A 13032-nucleotide genomic window follows, 5' to 3' on the forward strand; every position below is an offset into this window, starting at 1 on the left:
GCCAGTCCAGGAAATAATACTTCTGAATGTTAAATTTGGTGATGATTAATTTTACAAGGATACTTTTGAGGCTTTTACAAAATGACCTATAATTTAAAAATCCTTAAAACTTAAAGTAGCATAACCTTTTTTCTCCAATATTATCATGCCTTTAAAGGTATTTGAGTTAGAAAAAAAAGTCCCCGAGAATTCTGAAATGTTTTCATATTTATGACAATGCAAAGAAGGCCACAACACACCGTAAGTTTTTTTTTTGTGGTCTTGAGAAATTTACTGAATTCCTTTGGGTCTCAGTTTCTTGGAGAAATATTCTTCTACAGATAGAAAGAATATACTACCAAGAAAGAAACAGCATTTAACTTCTACACCTGCTTCAATGTGGCAAACTTATTTCCTCAATGTGAAAAGATAGTCCTGGCTGTCTATACCACAGCACTAAAAGGTTCACTTCAATGGAAAATAATTTTGCTTTAGAAAATACATCATTAACTAGGCAGTTCAGCTAACTGCTCAAAGCACAGTGAACAAAAAGCTGTAGGAATGCTTCCAGAACCATAAAAAGGGATACATTCTGTGAGACTGAAGACATATAACTTTTGATACCACAGAACCCTAAACCATTCTCTTACCTTCCAGGCAGAAAGTGCAATGTAGAGACAGGCACTATTGATTTACATGCAAACAATCTCTCTGCACATTATATCAGTAACATCCCTAAGTCCTATTTGGTAGAACAAATGGACTTCCTACATTAGAGGACAAACATTTTACGCTACTGTAATGATGGCTCTGTCAGTTAAGACTTTTTGTAATAGTGTCCCCTTCAGACAGTACTGTATTTGTACAATATTTTAAAGTGTCTTACAAAATCAAAGTAAAAATGAAAGAAGATCAACGGGAAACAGAAAAATGAAAGCATAGATACTAGCAGAGGTTCAAAAACTTAATTCAACTGAAACAAAGAAATCAACAGATATGCTGATACTGGTACATTTCCTAGTCAGAAATTAACTAGCTTAAGGTGGTCAAATAAGTATTTGTAAAAGAAAAAAAAAAATTAAAGAACATCTTCAGATGCTGCTGCTATTTCATTAATACTTCCAGGAGAAATAACAGTTCAGCATATTCACTTTTTTATTCTTTAGCATAATCAACTCGAATACATGTTCTCTGGAATATACTGTAGAGAACTGGCTATATTTTGAAATAACAGTTAATCTTAGATATGGGACCACTTTAAGAGACTATACTGAAGCTCTTAACAGTTCCCAGAGTTATTGTTCACATGACTCCAATTTCCACCTAACCATGTTTCAGAGTCCCAAAATCTGGCACATTAACACTGACCTCTCACTGTGCCCTTCCCTCCTCTCCTCACTTTTTGAATCAAAGCACATAAACGTACAGGTTTTTTTCCTGCATCTGTACCCAAGCCGCAAAGCACTTCTTCAAAAAAAAAAAAAAAAAAAAAAGGAAGGAAGGAAGAAAGATAAATCATACATTCAGGCCAACTCCCACAGAGATATCTTTTCCCTCACTAGCCAATTCCTTAGTATATTTCCCACAGGAGCTACTCCAAGCCTCTTCATCTCATTTTTAGAAGATACATTGCTTAATTATTAGATTTGTGGTAGTTTTATAACTAAAGAATCTCAAAGATACTCCTGCCAACTCCTTGAATTTAACCATAAATACACCAAGAACTAAGATTTAAAGGACTACAGTTTTATAAACACTGAGGCAATTTTCATGAAATTCCACATGCACCCTCAATTTCAGCATATTTACTGCATCTTCATCCATTCATGCCGCCTCAGGAGCAGATTTATAGAAAAGTTAGGGATTCAGCCTGAAGCCACACTGTTTGAATCCTGTTTCAGCTGGCTACTTACTAACTTTGTGAAAGTGAAGTGTTAGTCGCTCAGTCGTGTCCAACTCTTAGCAACCCCATGGGCTGTAGCCTGCCAGGCTACTCTTTCCATGGAATTCTCCAAGCAAGAATACTGGAGTGGGTTGCCAATCCCTTCTTCAGAGGATCTTCTTGACGCAGGGATCAAACATGGGTCTCCTCTATTACAGGTGGATGCTTTAGCATCTGAGCTACTGGGAATTCCCTAACTTTGTGTATTTGGACAAATCACCAACACTGTGTGCCTGGGTTTCTTAATTTTTAAATAGAGGTAATAGTAGTATCTGGCTCCTTGGGTTGTGACCATTAACTATGTGAACATATCCAAAAGCACTAGAAGTGGACCTAGCATACAGTAAATGCTAAGTAAGACTTAGCTGGGATCATATTATCATGCCCTGTGAGAATCTGCTCCTCCTTCTACCTTTACTTCTCCACTGTTCCATTTCACATTTCCTTCATATCCAAAACTTCAGCTGCTCCAAACTTCTCTTCTATAGCTTTAAACAAACCTCTCCCACTCTACTTTTCTTCTCTTTTTGATGCAAGAGTCTTAAACTAGTCTTCATTTCTCACACCTGTTTACCATAGTTTGCTTTTGAAGATTCATCCCTTGGCTCTGGGATTTTCGTTTTTGAACTCCCAACACATATTCCTCAGTGCAGGCTACCAAATGTCAGATCTCACTCTCCAGTTCTGAGTTCCTGCCAAGCTCCAAACCCACCATATCTATACCTGGACATCTTATTACAATCTCTCACACAAATTTCCTCACATGTAAAATGACTTCTAAGTTGACTTCCAACTATAAAAGTTTCCAATATTAACCTAAAACAAAATTTGTCATCTCCTCTACCCATTCCAAATCAGTGTTCCACCAAAGTTCACAATTATTTTATTGGTAGCACCATAATTCTCTCCCAGTAACTAAATTTTATCTCGTCTTATTTCAGAATTTTTGACATCACATTTTTAGACTATCATCTTAATTAGCTTTTTCCAGGTCTTCCTCTGTTTCTAGCACACAGTTCCTCAATTCTACTTTATATCTCTCATCTTAATCTTCTTAAAATATTCTGTCATATTATCATCCACTTAAAAACCTCCAATAAACCTCCACTGTAAAGTCCAAATTCCTTAGCTTGGCATTCAAGTTTTTCTCCAATCTATTCCCAAATCAAACTCTGCAACACTCCACTCCACTAATCCCCATAAATTATTACACACCTCAATCCAACTCTACTTACCACCAAATTTATTTCTGTATAATCATGAGACGTCTGACATCCTGGAACACCTTTCGCATCGTTCACTTATATTCGAAATTTTTCATGGTTCAGTTCAATTTCATCCTTTCCTATGAAATCTTACAGCCCAGGGTAATATCTCCCTCATTTGAATAACTAAGCCATTTATGCCTATACAACTCATTTGCCCTTTAATTATGTAATGCCTCACACTGTTATCTAAATGTGTATATCATCTCTCACATCAGAATAAAAACAAAAACAAACCTGGAAAGGGACAGTGTCGTATCTCTTTGCATCTACTACATTTTCTTAGAAAACTGTACAGTTAGGCACTTAACAAAAAAAAAACTATTGAATGAATGAAGAACATAATCACCTTGTTTCATGAGACACTAGCTACCTGCTCATGTAATCCCATTTAAGAGAAAAGAATTACAGAAGAGTAGAAATATAAAGTGATTATTTTGTAACCATTGTAGAAATAATGATTCATGCAAGAATCATCAATGGATGCTAAAACCATCACATGAAAAGCTTCTTGGGGAACAGGATATTTACACAGTCTCAAAATATATCTGAACAAATTACTTATGAATTACAAAGGGAAAAAAGGTACCTTCACAGTGGAGAAATCTGGCGGACACCAAGTGATCAAAGTTAACATCACCAATAATGGGATAAACTGACATCATGTGCCTCCTGATGTGATGCACTGAGGACACAACATCACTTATGTATAATTCCTGCCAAAAATGCATAACCTGAAACTAGTCATGAGGAAACAATCAGACAAACCAAAAACTGAGGGACAATCTACAAAACAACTGACCTATACTCTCAAAAATGTCAATGTGCTGAAAGACAAAAGCAGGCTAAGGAATTGAATGAGTGATCCTGGATTAAGATCCTGGATCAGAAAACAAACTGCTATAAAGGACATCACTGCCACAAAGGACAACTGGTGAATCTGAATGTGGATCATATTAGATAATAGTTTTATATTCATGTTAAACTGCCTGATTTTGAATATTGTTCTTTGGTTAAGTGAGAGAATTTCCTTGTTCTTAGAAGAAATATTCCAAAGCATTTCAGTGTAAATGAATCTAAAACCAATTCTCTAACTGTTCGGCAATAATAATAATACCAATAATAGTAATAACAAATACCAATAGAAAGATTGGCTAAAATGTGGCAAAATCTGGACAACTGGTAAATCTACAATATAAAGAAATTACTGTACTATTGATGCAACTTTTCCATTTTTTTTCAAAAGAAAATTTAGAAAACAAATACCCTAATACCACGCAAAAACTCTGAGAAGTTTTTATCTGTGGTATTTTACATCTTATCTGACAATCTTAAAGCAGGACATATTTATAGTGGAAGAGTCTGCTTTATAAAACACATTTGTTCTAAAAAAACAAACATCTTTTTGGAACCAAAGAACCATTTTATAATGTTAACAGTCCAACACTAATTTACCTTAAAAAATTCCTATTCGTTGTAGTAAAACTCAGTTAAAATGAATAAGGCCAATTTCATCTGGTAAAAAGTCTTAGACAATATTTTTTAAACAATGTAGTCATCTTATTTTCAAATATACAAAGAAGACAAAGCTAAAATGGGCTGATAAGCATTTTAAAGAAAATAACGATCTACAGTTAACTTATTCATAAACAACCATATGTATATTAAATTTATTTATGAAATTATATTTATCAAAGATCACAAATTTCACCTTCCCTCAATTATCAAAAACTCTAGTTTAGCTGGTTATAAGTTTCTAAGTGAGGTTTTACAACACGGCTACTATTATTTCTATAGGCTTCCTGGAACCTTTAAAAATAATACTTCTAGGTTCAATACAGTTAGCAAAAGTCCTTTAAAAGTTGGATACCTTATTTATGAGATGTTCGGTAACAACTTCTCTTAGTCCAGTGTAGAGCTTTTCTCCATGTTTATGCAAAACCATTGTATATGCATTTCTATAGAGCTCCTCAAAACTAAGACCACTGTTATTCTTACGCTGGATTTCTTGAATTGCATTTTTCAGAAGGTCCCAAATGCTGTTTACATATTTTTCATCCATGGTCATCTGTAATAGCCAAAAGAGAGAAAGAGACAAAAAAAAAAGAAAAAAACCAATGGTTGAAAATCTTTCTGTATTTGTCCATATAGTAAATATTTTATTATATGATTATGACTACATATCTCCAGGACTTACAAGGATGCTAACAATCTATTTTAACAGAAATAATGGGATACATTTAAAATAGTTTTTAGAGCTGAAAGAAGTGATTTTAAAATATCATTTTAAGACCTCCCTCCTTCCTTATCTGCAGCACAACCCTCCACTTTAAATAAAATCATAATTCCTGATGTTAATACTTGTTTTAGCCAAAAATATAAGACATCTTTTCCCTAAGTTTATTTAGTAGAATACAAGCTCAGAAAGACAGAAAGAATTCCTTGATGAAAAAAACATTGGGGACATGAATACTATTTTCCTCTCCTGAAGATCTGCAGAGCTCCTTAGCAAATTAAAGATGAGGAGATCTGCAATTAAAAAACAAAACAACAATAAATCCACACATTTTCTTTGTTTAACCTAGTATTCTCTTATTTTCCTCCTTTCCCAGTTTAGATTCCATTGTCTGTCATTTCTGAGCACTGTTGCATACACCCATAAATAACTTGCCCCTTTCCCCCACTTCAAAATACTTGCCATTCTACACCCCAACTGCCCACTTATCCTCACATGCACCCATGCAGCTGAACGTAACTACAAATATACATACATACAACCGTATTCAATCCATCTCAATTTAAATTCATAACCACTAACCATAAGTGAATCCTTAATACAATCCCACGGTTCTACTTTTCTAGTCTAACTCTACTTTACTAGACGATTTTATACCATCTCCTCCATCCTCAACCTTATAGGATAATGACTTGCTTCCTGTTCCACTGAGAAAACAGAAACAACCTGAAGAGAGTGTCATATCCACTAACCTGTATGACTGTACACCAACATAACTGCTAGCTCTTGTGCTTGAAGCGCCAAGTTCTTATACTCAAATTATAGCACAGGGACCAGAAATAGACATCATCAAGGGACTTGTTAGAAATGCAGAATTTCAGGCCCCATCCCAGACCAACAGAACTGCATATGCAGTTTAACAAGCACCCCAGGTGATACATATACAAAAAAAAGTTTAACGAGTACTACTCTAGGTCCATCCCAAGTCACCTATTCAAGGACCTCCCTATAGCAATCTACCTTTCCAGCATCTTTAAAATTTTCCTCTGTGCTAAGTAATTTCCATCTGCATTTAATATCCTCAGTTTCCCTTCTTAAAAACAAACAAATCCTCACAATCCCACATATTTCTCCAGCACCACCAGAAAACCTTCTTCTTCATTTACAACACAATCACAGAGCTGGGGAGAAGACTTCTTTATTTACTATCCCCAAGTCACATTTTCCCCATTGTATCTTGAATCTATTCTAATAAGGCTTTTATCTCTACCATTTCACCAGCCAAGGTGGCGCTAGTGGTAAAGAATGCGCCTGCCAATGCAGCAGACATAAGAGATGCAGGTTCAATCCCTGGGTCAGGAAGATTCCATGGAGAAGAAAACAGCAACCTACTCCAGTATTCTTGCCTAGAGAATCCCTTGAGCAGAGGAGCCTGACGGGCTACAGTCCATAGGTTCGCAAGTCGGACACGACTGAAGTAATTTAGCACACACGCACGCTCTACCATTTCACAAAAACTACTCTATAGAAAGTCACCAGTGACCTTCCACACTGCTATCTCTAACAAAGTCTCACTTCTCATCTTACTTGACCACTCTGACAGCAATTCAAAGAGCCAATTATTCAGACTGATACAGATTCCTCCCTTGCCTTTCAAGCACTACCATCTCTTATTTTTCTTTTTGTTCCAGTTGCTCCTATTTTGCCAACCTGCTTACTGATTCTTACTCATCACCACAACCTCCAACTCTTTGCAGAACCTCTTATCTATCCAAACTCAGTTTTCAGATGAAGTTAACTCATCCGGTCTCCTGGCTTTAAGTCAACCTCAAAATTTATATATCCTGTTTGGAGCCACCCTCTCCCACCAACTGCTTAATACCAGGTTCCCATATCCAGCCCTCTAACTCAGTATTTGTACTTGAAAACCTACTAAGCGTCTCAATCACATCTAGAACAGAATGACTAATCTTCTCCCCTAAGTTGGCATCCCTACAGTCTTCTCCAGCTGAGAAGACATCCAGTCCATCTTTCCTGGTGCTAAGGCCAAAAAGTTTGCAGTCAGTTCTCTTTAGTTTATCACCTCACTACTAATCCAAGAGGAAATTCTATTATCTCTATCTCCAGTCTTCAAGATGGTGGAGTAAAGGATGTGCACTAATCTTCTCCTGCCAGAAATTCAAAACTGCAACTTGCTGAAGAACAATCATCGACAGGAGAATGTTGAATCCCAGCAAGAAAAGATACCCCACGTCCAAGGGCAAAGGAGAATCCCCAACAAGACAGTAGGAGGGGCAAAATCACATTTAGAATCAAACCCCATACCTGCCAGAGACGCTCGGAGGGCTCAAACAAAACCTCGTGAGCATCAGGACCCAGAGACCCCACAGAGACTGAGCCAGACCTGCCTTTGAGTGTTTGAGTGTCTCCTGAGGAGGTACAGGTCAGCAGTGGCCTGCAGCGGGGACAGGGGCTCTGGCTGCAGCAGACCTGGGTCATGCAGCATGTGACATTAAACCCTCTTGGAGGAGGGCACCATTAGCCACACCACAGAGCTGCCGAGCAGACGACCCACAAACTGCAGAACAATTATACCAAAGAAATTCTAGCACTGTTAAGAGTTCTAGGACCCACAACAAGACTCCCTAATATGGGGATCTGGCAAAGGGACTGAGAATGCCCAGGGAATTTGACACTGGAGGCCAGTGGGACTTGTTTATAGAACTTCCACAGAACTAGGGAAACAGACTCCTGGAAGGCAGAAACAAAACTCTGTGCACGCCAGGAGAAAGGAGGAGTGTCTCCACCAAAGACTGAGCCACAATTTCCTAAGAGAGTCCAGGAGTCTCCACAGAAGCATGGGTCAACAGTGGACTGCTGCAGAGTAAGGGACACTGAATACAACAGCGCCTACACAAGTCCTTTTGAAGGAAGTCACCAAGACTGTAATTGCCCCTACCATAGTTTGGCCTCAGGCTAAAAACAATAGAGAGGGAACACAGCCTAGCCCATCAACAGACAATTGGATTAAAGATTTACTGAGCGTAGCCTCTCTCATCAAACAAGATCTTCCCCCACAGTCAGTCTCTCCCAACAGGAAGCTTCCACAAGCCTCTTATCCTTATCCATCAGAGGGCAGACAGAATGAACACCACAATCACAAAAAAATAACCAAACTGATCACATGGACCACAGCCTTCTCTAACTCAACGAAACTATGAGCCATGCCGTGTAAGGACACCCAAGACAGACAGGTCATATTGGAGAGTTCTGACAAAACGTAGTTTGCTGGAGAAGGGAACAGCAAACCACTTCACCATTCTTGCCTTGAGAACCCCATGAACAGTATGAAAAGGTAAAATGATGGGACACTGAAAGATGAACTCCCCAGGTCAGTAGGTGCCCAATATGCAACCGGAGAAGAGTGGAGAAATGACTCCACAAAGAACGAAGAGACAGAGCCAAAACGGAAACAATGCCCAGTTGTGAATGTAACTGGTGATGGAAGTAAAGTTCCATGCTGTAAAGAACAATATAGCATAGGAACCAGGAATGTTAGGGCCACGTCTCAAGGTAAATTGGCAGTGGTAAAACAGGAGATGGCAAGAGCGAAAATCGACATTTTAGGAATCAGTGACTAAAATGGACTGGAATGGGTGAATTTAATTCGAATGACCATTGTACCTACCACTGTGGGCAAGAATCCCTTAGAAGAAATGGAGTAGCACTCATAGTCAACCAAAGAGTCCGAAACGCAGTTCAGTCGCTCAGTCGTATCCGACTCTTTGCGACACCATGAACAGCAGCACACCAGGCCTCCCTGTCCATCACCAACTCCAGGAGTCTACCCAAACCCAGGTCCATCAAGTGGGTGATGCCATCCAGCCATCTAATCCTCTGTCGTCCCCTTCTCCTCCTGCCCCCAATACTTCCCAGCATCAGGGTCTTTTCCAATGAGTCAACTCTTTGCATGAGGTGGCCAAAGTACTGGAGTTTCAGCTTCAACATCAGTCCTTCCAATGAACACTCAGGACTGATCTCCTTTAGGATGGACTGGTTGGATCTCCTTGCAGTCCCAGGGACTCTCAAGAGTCTTCTCCAACACCACAGTTCAAAAGCATCAATTCTTCGGCACTCAGCTTTCTTCACGGTCCAACTCTCACATCCACTCATGACGACTGGAAAAACCCTAGCCTTGACTAGACGGGCCTTTGTTGGCAAAGTAATGTCTCTGTTTTTTAATATGCTGTCTAGGTGGGTCATAACTTTCCTTTCAAGGAGTAAGTGTCTTCTAATTTCATGGCTGCAATCACCATCTGCAGTGATTCTGGAGACCAAAAAAATACAGTCGGACACTGTTTCCCCATCTATTTCCCATGAAGTGATGGGACCAGATGCCATGATCTTAGTTTTCTGAATGTTGAGCTTTAAGCCAACCTTTTCACTCTCCTCTTTCACTTTCATCAAAAGGCTCTTTAGTTCCTCTTCGCTTTCTGCCATAAGGGTGGTATCATCTGCATATCTGAGGTTAATGACATTTCTCCCGGCAATCTTGATTCCAGCTTGTGCTTCCTCCAGCCCAGCGTTTCTCATGATGTACTCTGCATATAAATTAAATAAGGAGGGTGACAATATACAGCCTTGACATACTCCTTTTCCTATTTGGAACCAGTCTGTTGTTCCATGTGCAGTTCTGTTGCTTCCTGACCTGCATACAGGTTTCTCAAGAGACAGGTCAGATGGTCTGGTATTCCCATCTCTTTCAGAATTTTCCACAGTTTATTGTGAACCACACAGTCAAAGGCTTTGGCATAGTCAATAAAGCAGAAAAAGATATTTTTCTGGGATGCTCTTGCTTTTTCGATGATCCAGAGGATGTTGGCAATTTGATCTCTGGTTCCTCTGCCTTTTCTAAAACCAGCTTGAACATCTGGAAGTTCACGGTTCACGTATTGCTAAAGTCTGGCTTGGAGAATTTTGAGCATTACTTTACTAGCGTGAGACGAGTGCAATTGTGCGGTAGGTTGGAGCATTCTTTGGCATTGCCCTTCTTTGGGATTGGAATGAAAACTGACCTTTTCCAGTCCTGTGGCCACTGCTGAGTTTTCCAAATTTGCTGGCATATCGAGTGCAGCACTTTCACAGCATCATCTATGAGGATTTGAAATAGCTCAACTGGAATTCCATCACCTCCACTAGCTTTGTTCGTAGTGATGCTTTCTAAGGCCCACTTGACTTCACATTCCAGGATGTCTGGCTCTAGGTGAGTGGTCACACCATCGTGATTATCTGGGTCGTGAAGATCTGTTTTGTACAGTTCTTCTGTGTATTCTTGCCACCTCTTCTTAATATCTTCTGCTTCTGTTAGGTCCATACCATTTCTGTCCTTTATTGACCCCATCTTTGCATGAAATGTTCCCTTTGGTACCTCTAATTTTCTTGAAGAGATCGCTAGTCCTTCCCATTCTGTTGTCTTCCTCTATTTCTTTGCATTGATCGCTGAGGAAGGCTTTCTTATCTCTCCTTGCTATTCTTTGGAACTCTGCATTCAGATGGGAATATCTTTCCTTTTCTCCTTTGCTTTTCACTTCTCTTCTTTTCACAGCTATTTGTAAAGCCTCCTCAGACAGCCATTTTGCTTTTTTGCATCTCTTTTCCATGGGGATGGTCTTGATCCCTGTCTTCTGTACAATGTCACGAACCTCTGTCCATAGTTCATCAGGCATTCTATCAGATCTAGTCCCTTAAATCTATTTGTTACTTGCACTGTATAATTATAAGGGATTTGATTTAGGTCATACCTGAGTGGTCTAGTGGTTTTCCCTACTTTCTTCAATTTAAGTCTGAATTTGGCAATAAGGAGTTCGAATCTGAGCCACAGCCCGCTCCCGGTCTTGTTTTTGCTGACTGTATAGAGCTTCTCCATCTTTGGCTACAAAGAATATAATCAACTATCTGGTGTGTCAACTATCTGGTGATGTCCATGTGTAGAGTCTTCTCTTGTGTTGTTGGAAGAGGGTGTTTGCTATGACCAGTGCGTTCTCTTGGCAAAACTCTATTAGTCTTTGCCCTGCTTCATTCTGTACTCCAAGGCCAAATCTGCCTGTTACGCCAGGTGTTTCCTGACTTCCTACTTTTGCATCCCAGTCCCCCATAATGAAAAGGACATCTTGTTTGGGTGTTAGTTCTAAAAGGTCTTGTAGGTCTTCACAGAACCGTTCAACTTCAGCTTCTTCAGCGTTACTGGTCTGGGTTGGATGCAATTTCAAAAACGACAGAATGATCTCTGTTCATTTTCAAGGCAAACCATTCAGTCTCACAGTAATCCAAGTCTATGCCCCAACCCATAATGCTGAAAATCCTTTCAACTGCAGCTTCTAAAAAGACCTACAAGACCTTCTAGAACTAACATCAAAAGAAGATGTCCTTTTCATCATAGGGGACTGGAATGCAAAAGTAGGAAGTCAAGAGTTACATGGAGTAACAGGCAAGTTTGGCCTCAGAGTACAAAATAAAGCAGGGCAAAGGCTAACAACAGTTTTACCAAGAGAATGCACTGATCATAGCAAACACCCTCTTCCAACAACACAAAAGATGACCCTACACATGGACATCACGAGATGGTCAATACAAAATCAGATTGATTATATTCTTTGCAGCCAAAGATGGAGAAACTCTATATAGTCAGCAAAAACAAGACTGGGAGTTGACTGTGGCTCAGATCATGAACTCCTTATTGCCAAATTCAGCTTAAATTGAACAAAGTAGGGAAAACCAAAAAACCATTCAGGTATGACCTAAATCAAATCCCCTAACGATTATACAGTGGAAGAGACAAATGAATTCAAGGGATCAGACCTAGTAAGAATGCCTGAAGAATTATGGATGGAGGTTCGTGACACTGTATAGGAAGGAAGCAGTGATCAATACTATCCCCAAGAAAAAGGAGGGCAAAATGGTTGTCGGAAGGAAGCAGTGATCAATACTATCCTCAAGAAAAAGAAAGGCAAAATGGTTGTCTGAGGAGGCCTTACAAATAGCCAGGAAAAGATGACAAGCAAAAGGCAAGGAGAAAAGGAGATATATACCCATCTGAATGCAGAGTTCCAAAGAACAGCAAGGAGAGATAAGAAAGCCCTCCTCAGTGATCAATGCAAAGAAATGGAGGAAAACAATAGAATGGGAAAGACTAGAGATCTCGTCAAAAAATTCAAGATACCAAGGGAACATTTCATGCAAAGATGGGTAAAATAAAGAACAGAAACAGTATGGCCCTAACAGAAGTAGAAGATATTAAGAAGAGGTGGCAAGAATACACAGAAGAACTAGACAAAAAAGATCTTCATAACCCCGATAACCACGATGGTGTGATCACTCACCTAGAGCCAGACATCCTGGAATGCGAAGTCAAGTGGGCCTTAGGAAGCATCACTACGAAGAAAGCTAGTGGAGGTGATGGAATTCCAGGTGAGCTATTTCAAATCCTAAGAGGTGATGCTGTCAAAGTGCTGCACTCAATATGCCAGCAAATTTTGAAAACTCAGCAGTGTCCCTGGTGGCTCAGACGGTAAAGCGTCTACCTGCAATACAGGAGACCTGGGTTCCATCCC

General features: G+C 39.4%; 1 protein-coding gene across 6 annotated transcripts in view; it reads right to left on the minus strand.

The window, feature by feature from the left end:
* The window catches only part of CUL3 (cullin 3), a 102372-nt gene that overhangs the window by 65369 nt on the left and 23971 nt on the right, over positions 1–13032 (minus strand). For 5 of the 6 annotated variants that reach the window (XM_081579652.1, XM_081579655.1, XM_081579657.1 and 2 more), the window contains one exon: positions 5057–5254. The exons of the other annotated variant lie outside the window; for it this stretch is intronic. In XM_081579652.1, the coding sequence (XP_081435778.1) occupies positions 5057–5254 (198 nt within the window). The remainder of the gene's footprint in view (positions 1–5056; positions 5255–13032) is intronic. 6 annotated transcript variants of the gene reach the window in all.

The sequence above is a fragment of the Giraffa tippelskirchi genome, chromosome 3, assembly GCF_054371585.1.
Source record: "Giraffa tippelskirchi isolate mGirTip1 chromosome 3, T2T-mGirTip1v1.2.pri, whole genome shotgun sequence".
NCBI lineage: Eukaryota > Metazoa > Chordata > Mammalia > Artiodactyla > Giraffidae > Giraffa > Giraffa tippelskirchi.